Consider the following 12,995-nt stretch of genomic DNA (forward strand, 5'->3'; position numbering starts at 1 on the left):
ACTGCCGTCTACCTTACTAGTTTTAGGTGGCTGCATCCCAGGTAGGTAGTTCCCTGTATCATCCTCAGTGTTTCAGATTGAGAAATTGATGATACCGGAAATGAGCAGCATCAAAGGAGAGCATCTGTTTGTCGGCCATAGCTGTTTGTTTTGCCATGTGCGATGCAGTCTAACGAAAAATTCCCTGCAAAAGTTCAAGCATCTTTTGCCAAGACGAGAATTGATCCCGTGACGCCAAGCCCCGCATTTGGGTGCGGGGGATCGCCCGGGATTACATAATCCAGATCGTCTCTTCACTTGTTCTCCCTTCCTGACATACATATTGGCCTCCCTCTCTCTCTTTCTCTCTGGTTTCAACACAGTCACTCCTTCCCTTCAATTTAGATATAATACCCTTTTCTTGCCCGGATTAGCTCGATCGGTTAGACATGGGAGACTACGGACCAAGCGTGTCACTACCCCAGACACAAGTATCAGAGAAACCTCATCAGCCCTCCACACAGTTTGATGAAATCTCGGTTCTGGTAACAGGTTTCGGTGTAAGTTCTTATGTCATGGATATCCTTGTATCTTGACTATTCGATCAATTTCGCCTGATTAGAAGATTAGCCTTTCAAAACCAACCTCGTCAATGCCTCGTACTTGATCGCTTCGTCCCTACCTTCGTCGTTTGAATTCCCTTCGACAGACGCCTCGGGCCCCCTCTCTCGTCGGGTCTCCATCCATGTACATCCTTCTCCGATCCCTGTTGCTTACTCCACGGTGCGTGAGACTCTCCCGGTTATACTCGAGGACTACGCCAAAAGCCATGAAGGCCGACGACCGGACATTGTCATCCACATAGGCATAGCGGCGACGAGGAACTATTATTCAGTAGAAACGCAGGCACGTCGTGATCATTATCATATGTCCGACATCAAAGGTAAGACTGGTTACGAGGACGGGGAAAGGCTATGGCGGGAGCTGGGGTTGCCTCCAGTACTGCGAGCCGGACGCGCAACCGATGCGCCTATGTCACCCAAGGGACCGACGATACCTGTGTCAGCTACCCGGAAAGATGTGACTCAAGCCCTACGACTTCCCGTGAACCCTTGTCCGCCTGATGAGGATCTACTTGAGGCGTGGGAATCGTTCGTATCTCCGGGAGTCGACGTTCGTATTTCAGATGACGCCGGACGCTATCTTTGCGAGTTCATTTACTATACAAGTCTAGCACTTGCTTATCGAGAAGGGCAAAATCGAAATGCCGTTTTCTTTCATGTTCCTGGCGCATGCGATGACGGGGCCATTGAAACCGGCAAGGATGTAGCCATAGCACTGATTAAGAGCCTTGTGGCATGTTGGATCGATCAAAAGGCGTAATATATCACGAACTGGCCGACGGCGTTGGTGACTTTTTAGGTGGTGACTAGCGAACTGGGACTTGCATTCAAGCGTGATTTACACGAGTTATGATGACACATCAAATTTTTTTTTTTTTTTTGTCTGCAAATTTTTGGGCTTTTTCCGGGCATATTGGAGATGTTTGATCTATATCTCCGGATTTCTTAGCGCTGACTATATATGGCAATAGAACATCCGGACTATCCGAAGTCATATTTGCACCGTAGAAAATATAGCGATGATCACTGGTCCAAATTAATTACTGTTGAGGATTTCTCCACTGCTGATTCTTCTCATCCCCAAATCCCGACACGAAAATGACTCAGAGACCCTTTGAAGGCGGTCGGCACTGATGAATAAAAATGCCCCCATCATTCATTCTCCCTTTCGGTATGAATCACCAACGCCTGTCATGCAGGATCTCCAACAATCAGCATGCTGGGCTCTACAACCATCCTCTCGGTGACCATCTTCGTGCTATTGATTGTGGTACCTCTGTTTGTCATTCCCCGGCTCTCAGGATGGACCCAAAGCAACCAATCAAGTCTTCTGCAACGCCTCAGAGGCCCGAGACAGCCCCCCAGCGAGGTTGTGTCACTTCGCGTATATCCGATCAAATCGTGCCGTGGCTTCGAGCTGGGCAAGACCAAACTGCGCATGCACGGCTTGGATCTCGATCGCCAGTGGATGTTCGTCGATGCGAAGACAAATGAATTCCTGACCATTCGACAGATCCCTCAGATGACTCTCATCAACACAGGACTCAGCCCGGACGGCGACTCGCTCGTTCTGACCATCACTGGTGTCGAGGGTCAATCTGTTCGCATCCCGGCCCGTCCATGTGCCGCCTGGCTCGCGGCAAACACTAGCCTGACGCAGGTGAAGATTTGGGACATTGTGACGGACGGCTACGCGTACGGACCGGAAGTAAATGACCTGTTCTCATCTCTCTTGCACCGTGACGTCTGTCTGGTCTACAAGGGCCCGACCCCTCGCATCCTGCGAGGGAACGGAGACCCTCGTCTCCTGGGCCGTACCCAAAGCACGAACTTCCCCGATGTTCATCCCGTGCTGATTGCCTCGGAATCGTCCATTGCCGAGCTTAATTCGCGGCTCAAGACGAACGGCGCGGATCCCATCACCATCGAGCGCTTCCGTCCCAATATCATCATCAAGGGGAATGCGCCGTGGACTGAGGATTCGTGGAAATTAGTGCGCATTGCGAAAGCAGACCTTGCCAAGTCGTCGGGTTCACCCGCCCTCACCCTGGATGTCGTTGCCCGCTGTGCTCGATGCCAGGTCCCGAATGTCAACCCCGATACCGCGGAAAAACACAAGACCCAACCGTGGAATACCCTCATGAGCTACAGACGGGTCGATGCAGGTAGTTCCTACAAGCCATGCTTTGGTATGCTTAGTGCTCCGCGCAATGAGGGGGTCATCGAGGTTGGTATGAGGTTTGACGTTCTTGAGGAAACCAGGAATCATAAATACATCAAGGGCTTTTAAAGTGTAATCACCTTCTGGAGTACTCCCTACTAACGTTTTGGACACATGTATAATAGTGGAATTAGTTTTCTAGCTCTATAATCTCACTTAGTACATATTTTTTTGAGACCCTATAAAACTCTGCGTAGATGAAATCCTCATAGGCAAATAGCAGCCGACAACCCCTCAAGCTAGTTCTTCATCTGCTTGCTTGCCGAAACACACCAGTTATTCCAGTCCGTAAACAAGGACGGCTGAACGTGGCATTTCTTGCTGAGAAGCTGCTCCTTTCGAGTCGCCGCATAGACATCCACAACCCCAGCGATAGCCTCCTTGTCGTGTGCCACCAACACCTTCACCACGAGAAGACTCGCTTGGCTACAGGCCGAAGCATGTGCAGGCGGGCCGCTGTACGTCGCTTCATTATGGATCGACTTCAGAAGCTCCCACACCGGCTCCGTCGATTCCAGCGTAGGCAGTGCAGACCCCTTACACAGTTTCGTATATTCACGAAGCACAGCATTAGCCTTGTTGGAGACCTGCTTTACACTAGATCGACGAGTAAGTCGCAAAAGCGGCAAAAGAAGATCGAGCGCCAGGATCTTCGAATGGCACTTCTTGACGTATATCTCCAGTAGATCCAGCACGCGGTTCTTGAAATTGATCATGTTCTCGCGCGCATCCTTTTTGTCTTTCTTTTGACCAAGAGCGTCCCGACGAGCCCGGAATACTTTCGCAAGTTGGTCATCGATCTCTTCCATCTCGTCGTCGTTCATGTCCGCGTCGGAATCCGAGGATTCCTCATTTAGGTCTTGGTCGCCGCGATGCGTTCCAAGCGCTTCGGCGAGTTTCGCTTCAAAGGCGGCGGTTTCTTCATCGTCGGAGTCGGCGTTGGAGTCGGGGCCTTCTTCTTCATCCTCGTCCTCGCCCTCGTCTTCGCTTCCTTCGTCGCCAGAACCTTCTGCGTCGACTACCTCGACGTCGCTGTCGTCTTCGTCTATATCGATCATTTCCTCGTCTCCTTCTTCGTCGTCTTGTTGATCGAACATTTCCTGCTGACCAGCAAGACTTTCTTTCGCTTCCAAGATCTACGTTTAGGCAGGTTAATTAGTCTCAATGTAATGAAAGAGAAGATACAATGGAAGGAAGCTAGAACACATACGGAAGTCAATGACTCCAGACCGTTTTCCGTGATTTTTTCCGCAAAAACATTGAAAACTTGTTCACTCATGCGACGGAAAAGTTGCGATTGCTTAGATGCGAAACTCAAAAGAATTTCCACCAGGGCGTCGGATGCATCTGAAGTCTCGTCCTTGTTAGACTTTTTGTCTGCGAAGATCTTGGTATAGCAGAAATCGAGTTCATCCAGCATGGATACGGCATCGGTGTCGCCATTGTATACCTGAAGGATGGTCATGGAGTATAGAAGTTTAAATGCATCAACGCCTGCGTCATCCTGTTTCTTTTGCCCACGTTAATCTCTGAGAAACAAAAGGTAGGGGTTAAAACAGCGGGGGTTTGGAAATGCATACTGTGTTGGAGAGTTTCTTCAATGCCTTAAATGCGGTCTTCACCGAGTCATTAAGTATCTCGTCCATGTTAATAATGAAATTGCCGAACTCTCCGGACTTGGCCACATCACGAATCTTGCGAACCACGGCATATGGGAGAGTGGGTGCACGCTTTGGAGAAGAGATAAGACTATTCAGACAGGAGATGATTCTGCTCCGGAATAGTTCCTGGGTCTGTTGAGCAAAGGCCGGTTGAGCAGCTGCCTGGCTGTCCCCTCTGTCCATGAAATAGGCAAACCGAACAAAAGTATACAGAATATCCTCTAGCAGGGATTCGATCCCTTCCTGGGATTCACCACTAGCTGAGGCTCGAGACCGGACGATAGACAAGAGCAGACCAGCCAGGAGTTGGCGGGTTGAAGCAGCAGCCTTGCTGTCATTCGTGCCGGGGCAGGCAATAAGCTTAGAGAAAAGAGGCACTATCTGCTTCAGTGCATCCAAGTTGGCTTCGACAACAATTTTCTCCACTGTTTTCGTCTTGGTGACTTGATCGAAGTTCACTGAGCCAGCCGAGCCCATTAAGCCGATGACAGAGGCCCCCGCGAACTCCGGCTCCTTTGTCACACGCGCTTGGATAGTCTTCGCTGATTTGACGGCCATCTTGTGCAGGTACCTGTCGTCCACGGCAAGCTGATTTATCAGACACCTTACAAGGTTCTTTGTAAACACATGAGAGGCCAGGTCCAAGGGAGCCTCGTTGAGGATCTTATTGAACAGAAGGAAGCCCCAATATTTACGTTCCTCCGACGAAGCAGATGCAAAAAGCCCGTCTATAGAGAGCACCACGGGTTAGAGTCCATACCTTCTGAAGGAGTAATAGGATGAACTCACTGTCAACAACTTCAGTCCAGAAATCGACAAAACTGAGACGAGATGAAGCGAAGCCTTCGCTTTTAGACTTCTCCTTGCCAGTAACAGCACTGAATCTAGATATAACGGCGTCCCAAGCAAAATGAAGCTTGGAATTCCAGACGCCAGATGACTTGGTGTTGCTCTGGCCGCCATTTTCAGACTCAGAGGAAGAGGAATCTTTCAAGACTTTGGATAAGTTGTTCCTTTCGCGTGCATCCAATGGGTCATCGTGCTTCCAGACTTTGCTTGGGAATTTTACAGATGGAAATAGGTCCTTAGCTGCTAGCCAGATGGACACGCCCTCTGGTGTCCGCGCTAGGTCATGGGAGCATAGACGTTCCAGGGCAGTTTCTACGTATTTGGGATCAGCTTTCTGGGCAGAAAGTTCACAGATACAGCGATAGATAATCCAGCCGCACTCCTCTCTGATCCACGGCTTCTTGTTGGCCAGATCAAACACCAGATCTAAGAGTTTGACCCACTCATTGAACGGAGCCTTGGGGTTGAAAAGAATGGAAGACTTGATAATAGCCTCCGCCCCAAAGAGACGTCCGAAGTGATGGTCTCTTTGTTCCTGTTGAAAGAAGGGTTAGCACTCCGAGTTCAGTCAGTCGCAGTCGACGGTGATGCCATACTTGACCCGACTCGCTGCCTGAAGCGCTAGACTGCGATTCCCAGATGGACATGACATTGGACACATTAATGTCCGACGACTCCCGAGGAGATGCAAAGACTTGATTCAGGACCTCAGTTAAAGCGATGGAAAACCCGATTCTTGCGGCCTTCCGGCTGCTGCAGAGACCACGGATGAGTCTCTGTAGGACTCTTTGAATATGCTCATCTGTGGGGTTTTTATCGGGGGTAAACTGCGACACCAGCGCCTGTGCGGATTTTAATCGAATTTCGTCTTTCTCGCTGGCAAGATCCTCGTATATCTCTACCAACTTGGTATTGACGTTGAATGGCTCGCGACGCCGCTTCTTAGAGCCGGCTTGATTTTGGGCCATTGCGTTGGGAGAGAGAAAGGGTGATTCTGCAGTCGTACAATCCTCTCGCTGAAACAGTATCTCTTGCAAGAATCGGCCGTGAAATGCTCGAGGATAATTTGTCGTTGCTGGTGGTGATGACGAGCCACGGCAAAAAAATTATGAGCGATGTGCCAGAAACGGTTAGCGCCATCTGTTAGGCCACTTTGGGCTAGTCCATTTTCTCATCAGTCTCATGGTCAACAGCTTAATTCAATGCTATGGGTTGCAATATAAATTGTCCTGGAACTCTAGTAACAATATAGTGCCTATTTGTTTGTTCTTATAGATGTCATGGCTGGATCTGCAGGAGTTCTATTCACAAGCCAATATATATATATATATATATATATATATTAGGTAAGTCTCAGGTCAGTTAAATTGGCACCAGTGACAGAGAAAAATAAGCACTATATATGAAAGAATTAAATATTGTGATGCAACAATCTGGTTTCTCAGAAATCGGGAAGTCTTAGCCTGCAGAGTATTGAAATATGCTATAAGGGGTGTACTGAGGGTTGGGTTCTTTATAGTAGTATAATTGCTTGACAGGTTTTACTGAATATAGATTTACTTAACTTCCACTGCCAGCCACTTCTGTAAATTAAAATAGATATGGAGCGAGCTACCTGATATTGCCATTACACAGGCGGAGGCTTGGTTAGTATGGGAATTCGACATAGGGTCGGTTACAGATCCCTCCTAATAACAATAAAAGAAAATTTCTTTTCTACGGAAGCATCAGTGGTGTAGTGGTAACATACAACTCTTCCATCTTAACTGATAAGTTGTGCCAGGGGTTCGATTCCCCTCTGACGCATTTTTTTGTTTTTAGCCCGCTCTGTACACGTTGTACGCCCTGCTAAATTGTTCATAGAAAAAGCAAAAGAGTGCTTGGATTTCAGAGGCCATAGGAGGGAAGGAAATACGATGAAATTGGAGATAATATGCTATAAGATTTCAGATCTAGCAGAACCCCGAGATCGTCGCCAATACGTGGAAGCTTCCAAGAAGCGAGCAATGAATGGCCAAAAAGCCTTTACCAGTTACACCGTCAACTATGGCACCTCTCGGAAAGACCAGTTCTCAAACACATGCTCTTGGAGACAACATCTTGAGAAGAAACCCTAAATTGGGCTTCCATTTAATCTCCTGAAAATGTGTAGTACCAGGCCGAACGGTTGAAAAGCATCTCAGATATGAAAAGTTCCTCTTCGGCGGAGCAAACTGCAAACTTTCTTACCCTGGATCCCCGATACCAGATAGTCCAACACTTAAAGAGTTATCCTATCCCTCTAGCAGAAATCTAAAGTCTACCCCGTCTTGCATATTCACAAAATAGCTATCCCATTCCAATTCTTCAACTTCTCACTAACTCATCAAACAAACAACTAAATGCAAACCATCTCCAGCAATTCATCAGCAATTAATTCCCTCGGTTATGGTAGCCGAAGTACGGAGAACCTGCCGACAAGCCCAAAGTGGGACTGTACACCCCTTGCAAGCAACCCTGTTCTTGCTCTCCACATATAATCTATATACTTACCAAGTAGGATGGACCCCCAAAAAACAAAACCCCTTACTCGTCCTCTATATAGTCTGATTCATAGGAATGGACCATACCGATCCAGTTAATCCTAGGGTCAATTTGTGGGGTACCTCTCCGTCATCAAGAGGGATATCACCTCTTGGTACCACTTATAGGGCTTTGCGGAACGCATACAGATGACTATTGGTGGCTTGTTTGTAGGGTCCACAATCCGGGTTATTAATTATAGGATTAGGTGAAGATTCTTGCCTGCCTGGTGCTAGTTGCCTACCTGCATTCCATCAGTGGAATACATACATAGTAGAAAAAAGAATGGGTGGAACATGGAATGTGGTAGTTGAACAGGAAAAGGAACAGAAACAGAAGACTTATTACTGGATGGATTGCTGAAAGATCCGCACTATGTATCTAAGATCTGTATCTTCTTCGACTATCGAATCTGATTTTACTCCCTTAATCATGAAGAATGGATGAAGCTTATTCTTCCGGATAGGGTAGTGTAGTGTTGTAAGGTATCATATGTCTATCTACTATCTATCGCCGGGATTCAGATGCAATGCATACATACACCAAACATGGATGGAACCATAATCCTGCATAAATCGCTCATCCAACCCCACAGTCTGCATACCTCCTATCAATCACACCAGTTGTCAGAACTTTAATCCACATCAGGTATCAGGATAAGACAATGGAAGTGAGGTTGGACAGTGGTAGACCGTGAAGGTCTACTGGTATATATTAGGATAGGAGGCACCATACTGCAAGGAATACAACACTATCGTTCCCTTGTCAACTTTATCTGCTGCTGGTGGAGTTGGTTGTTTTATATGTCCTTGCGGATTTGACGGCATTGAGTATGCTGCAAGGGTGAGATTTTTGTTGAGGATTTGCTGTATAAGGATTGGGTTGCCGTTGATTTACTGAAGTCATCTGATTAAGCAACACTGTACAAGTGGAATAGGAAGGGATGGTTTAGATTCGCTGTTATGAGTGAAGCCAACTAATCTCCCTTGTTGAAAGTGTTATAGATTGGAGAATAGTACTCGCCTAGCTGGTAATCATCCAATTTATCTATCCCTAGACTAGAACTCCTAACAAGACCCAATGTGTTAAGGGGCAGAATAAAGAGTGCTTATGAGTTGACCAAGTAATAGATTAAATGCTTAATTTAGGGTCGTATCTAAGGTATCGTTATCATTATAGCAAAACCTACTGGAAATCAATGCACGCAATCCTGCAGATCTAAGATAACAGATCAATAAACCACATACAACGCACGGAGGAAATCTGACGCCTAGGATCTCGGAGATTCGAATAAATTGAACCCACCACAATGGTTCTACCATTCTGCCAACAAAAGTAATAATCCTAGTGGAATTTCTATGTATCTTCCACCCCACTAATGCCAGTCATACTCCAGACTTTCAACTGCTGGCTCTGTTCGGGATACCGCTCCCGGACTGCTTCCGAAGGTCCGGGTATGTTAGCGTGGTGACGAAGTATCATCCGATTTCATATTTGGCGGTGGCGTTCTCTTGCGCTGCTCGGACGATTTTTGATTCATCCTTCCCATGTCCTCGAAGATTCAACTCTTGTTGTTTTCCGTCGCCTTATGAATCGCATTTCTGATATACTTGATATTTCCCTCCATGATGTGATGTCCGAGACAGTCCGTTGTTTGATAGAAGACGACTGATATTCTACAACACCCTCCCCTCCTTTATATGTCTCCTCTTTGCAGGAGGCAAGACTTCGAGACTTGTGCTTGCCATTTTGGAGTGGCAGTATATGTCTTGTTGGATATATTCAGTTCCAGGTTCACAAGCATTAAAGTCTCTAGGACTGGTAGATAAATGTTTAAACAAAAGATAAAGAGAAGATGTGGAAAGTTGATAGATGAACATTGAACTGAAAGGAAAAGACGAAAGAGAGATAGGTATGTTGTACGTCATTGGGCGTGTTGATGCTAACAATATAAACACAAACCCTGATGATTGTTTATAAAGAAAAGGGAACACTGGAAGGTGGGATACTTGTGTGCCAACAGGAGAGATTATGCGATGAATTAGGCAGCTATATCAATTTATATTCCTCAGGTCTTGGGTCGTTCAAATGTCTGGCGGTTGAGATATTCAAGGTATAAATATGCTAAATTGTATGGAAAGGCGTGGCGACTTGGTAGGAATGGTGACTTGGTGGGAAATTACATTAATCAGGGGCCACACTTAGCTAGCTTACTCATTACATGTTATAAATTGTGCTAATAAGACAGATATTTAAAGTATTTTTTTCAAAAAAAGGGGGTAAAATAGAATTCCAATTATGACCCCTAGGCTACGTCTTGTCCGCGCATTGGTAGGTACCTGACTACGTATTTACTCCAACATTAAATATATCGGTTAAATCTGTCTGAGCCCGCATCTTGACACTTCATCTCATTTAAAGTGTTGTTCCTGATATCATAGCATGTCAGCAGACCCCATATCACCAAGACAAGTAACAAGACTGAAGACGTATACATAGACTAGTATGGCAGTTTCACGAGTACAACTCAAATAACTAGCTCTCGGCATTTTCGGATGGTATGTGCAGCAACAGAATTTTGCTGCAGCCGAGACAAAAGGTGGTAGGAACGGATCAACGGCCATCGTTACTCCCGATGATTCAACACCAGCATCCACTTGACTTCCCGGAACATCCTATCTAACACTATCCAAATCAAATGGCTGGGAGACCATCATCACCTGTGAGGCATGACAATCAAGCTACTTGCAAGCTCTGCCGCAATTGAATGGCACGAATGCGGTCTGGCGAGCATGAATGTCGGGGGTAATAAACTACTGGCCCTTGTTGATTCTGGTTTCGAGGTCAACAATCTGTGGCGCTGCATACTAAGACACACTTTCACGAAGCAATGTTGTTCTTGGCCTCTACCCAACAGCAGCGCCATCCACCCCCGGAGCCGTTTAAATAATCCTTAGTTGTTGCGGCAATTTTCAGCCTTGTCTCTTAGAGCCGCTGCTACAGACTGTTGGAGGAAAAGACTTCTCAGGAGTGAAAACCATTAGCGCAGGAAGAAAATCGCGGTAGGGAGAGAGGCAAATTCAACGAAGAGTCTATAGTCTATATCCAAAGAATGATTGCAAATCAGACAAGGCTACCAAGCAAGCGAGAAGAAAAAAGATTGGTTCTCGCGAACGGAAGCAAAGAACAGTCCCACATGCAACTCGCCGAAGCAAAGGGGGTGGCAAAATGCAGGAGACGGGATGATCAGTCCAACAGTTAAAATACCTCGCCTATTCCGGTCAGGGAATCTGGAAAAGATGCCTTTAACCAAAGCAAGAAATGTAAAATAGAGGCCTCGTGGGGGAACAAGGCGGATTTATAGCCCACGCACCGCAATGCCAAGCCACAGGAAGGTGTTTTGCCCGAACAGAAGCGCTATACTGGTTCCAGCAATTCGCCGTCACCCAACAATACTCCTTAGAAACCCTTGTCGACTATCTGTAGGGCAATCGGGCAAGTTCCTGCGATCTCGGAGAAATCCTCGTGCAAGGAAGTAATAAGAATCCGCCACCCTGGATTGACTACTCTCCAAGTGGAAGGTAGCAGGAGCCTAGGAGGCATATACCCCATCGGCCTAGGAGGAAAATGGTAAGGTTCTGTAGCAAATAGTGGCGCCAGAATTGGTCATAGTTTGGAACATCGCACATGGGCGGCCGGAGAACAGGACGCCAAGAATCTGTTAGGAGATTTGAGATCAGAATCAATATTAATAGTTTTGTCGATCTCCTTCCCGAGCTTATGTAGTATCAGTAGTAGAACGGGTGAGGGTACTACTGCGTAAGCCGGAAGGGGTCACTGAGATGGTGTGATCGAGGGGTAATCTGTCTTTGTGTTTGTATCTGCACTCCAGATAGGTATCGAATTGCTAGGGCTCCCTAGGTACGCAAGTCACGATCATTGTAGACTCAATCGGAGTAAGGAAAAGCAAGGCAACCGTGATGCTGGATGGGCCGAAGATGATCTCATAGAAGGTCACGGGACTGCGCACCACAGTCGCGTTTCTGGGTCTCGGCACCACCACACGGTTCAGTACCACGGTTCAAGTCCACTGTTTGTTTACGTTTTCCATGGGACGTGACTAGCAAGTGTTTAGAGTATGGAAGTAAGCAAATATCTACATAGAGATAAAAGTATACAAGGCCAACGCATACCTACATCCAGCTGCACATTCGTCACATACGGGGCAAACTGGAAAGGTGACCAGGATTCCCCTCAGTGTGACATCACCCATCCCACTTGGAAGCGGTCCAGCAATATTTAGTAACAAGAGCATACGTATTCGACTTGGTAAATAAAGTTGCAGACACTCAGGCTCAGCAGCACGAGCGCTAAAGCTTCCCAAACCGCCCAATTAAGGGACGGCTCTCGGCAGCAACCCCGCACCTACGTCTTGGGGCCAAGGCAGGCTGATACAATACTGGCCTGGAAATGAACCTTCAGGTATCGGACGGTGTTATTTCCGTCCGTCGGTGGCCGAGAGTAACTGGCGCGACGCAAGGACCAAAGTCATACATAGCTTCGATCGATAATAGGCTTGCAAGAGAGCAGGATGATTCTGTTACTCGCTATTACCTATCAAGAACTAGGTATCGACTTACCTAACACGGACCTAATGATGTCGGAGTCTGAGGGACTCCCGAGCACATGGCAATGTCACCGCAGGTGATGGATCACAATCCTGGCACAATCCAGCCACCAAACTTCTATTTACGGTCTCCACCCGAGAACGGAGGGTCCGAGATGCGACGATACCCTCTCGGCCGGCGCGTACGGAGTACAGTCATCGAATAGCAGGTAGCATCAGAGCTGATCACTGTGCTCCAAGGCCACCCACCATGGATGGGGTTGTCACAATTTTTTAGTTCCTTCTGCCATGCGGCCGCCTGAAACAAGCCCATGAGCCGCAAAACTCGGACGACCGTCAGAAAATAACCCGATGTTATGTCTCGTAGGGGATCCTCCGTAGCTCCGCTACCTCCCTTAAGAGTCCACCGGTGTTTCAAACTGAGGGGGCTTCAGCTGGGGTCTGCACTTAGCAGCCAGATCATGCAAGCCTGG

The 12,995-nt window shown here is 47.2% G+C and overlaps 3 protein-coding genes and 1 non-coding gene across 4 annotated transcripts; 3 read left to right on the plus strand and 1 right to left on the minus strand.

Moving 5' to 3' along the window:
- Nucleotides 1-428: 428 nt before the first annotated feature.
- On the plus strand, nucleotides 429-1,362 carry ATNIH1004_008586 (putative pyroglutamyl peptidase type I; the record flags this gene model as incomplete). Its single annotated transcript, XM_033573193.1, has 2 exons — nucleotides 429-539; nucleotides 610-1,362. The coding sequence occupies 2 exons, from the start codon at nucleotides 429-431 to the stop codon at nucleotides 1,360-1,362; spliced, it is 864 nt and encodes a 287-aa protein (XP_033423745.1).
- Nucleotides 1,363-1,818: 456 nt separating this feature from the next.
- On the plus strand, nucleotides 1,819-2,892 carry ATNIH1004_008587 (MOSC domain-containing protein; the record flags this gene model as incomplete). The annotated part of the gene is made up of 1 exon (XM_033573194.1): nucleotides 1,819-2,892. One exon carries the CDS (start codon nucleotides 1,819-1,821, stop codon nucleotides 2,890-2,892), a length of 1,074 nt encoding a protein of 357 aa, XP_033423746.1.
- A 170-nt stretch (nucleotides 2,893-3,062) lies between these two features.
- Nucleotides 3,063-6,301, minus strand: POL5 (DNA-directed DNA polymerase POL5; the record flags this gene model as incomplete). Its single annotated transcript, XM_033573195.1, has 5 exons — nucleotides 3,063-3,959; nucleotides 4,034-4,333; nucleotides 4,404-5,212; nucleotides 5,274-5,868; nucleotides 5,930-6,301. 5 exons carry the CDS (start codon nucleotides 6,299-6,301, stop codon nucleotides 3,063-3,065), a joined length of 2,973 nt encoding a protein of 990 aa, XP_033423747.1.
- Nucleotides 6,302-7,057: 756 nt separating this feature from the next.
- ATNIH1004_008589 lies at nucleotides 7,058-7,139 on the plus strand. Its single transcript has one exon. It is a non-coding gene; the product is annotated as a tRNA-Gly (tRNA).
- The last annotated feature ends 5,856 nt before the right edge of the window (nucleotides 7,140-12,995 follow it).

This window comes from Aspergillus tanneri (genome assembly GCF_003426965.1).
Source record: "Aspergillus tanneri strain NIH1004 chromosome Unknown AapTan_6_pilon_pilon_pilon, whole genome shotgun sequence".
Classification (NCBI taxonomy): Eukaryota; Fungi; Ascomycota; class Eurotiomycetes; order Eurotiales; family Aspergillaceae; genus Aspergillus; species Aspergillus tanneri.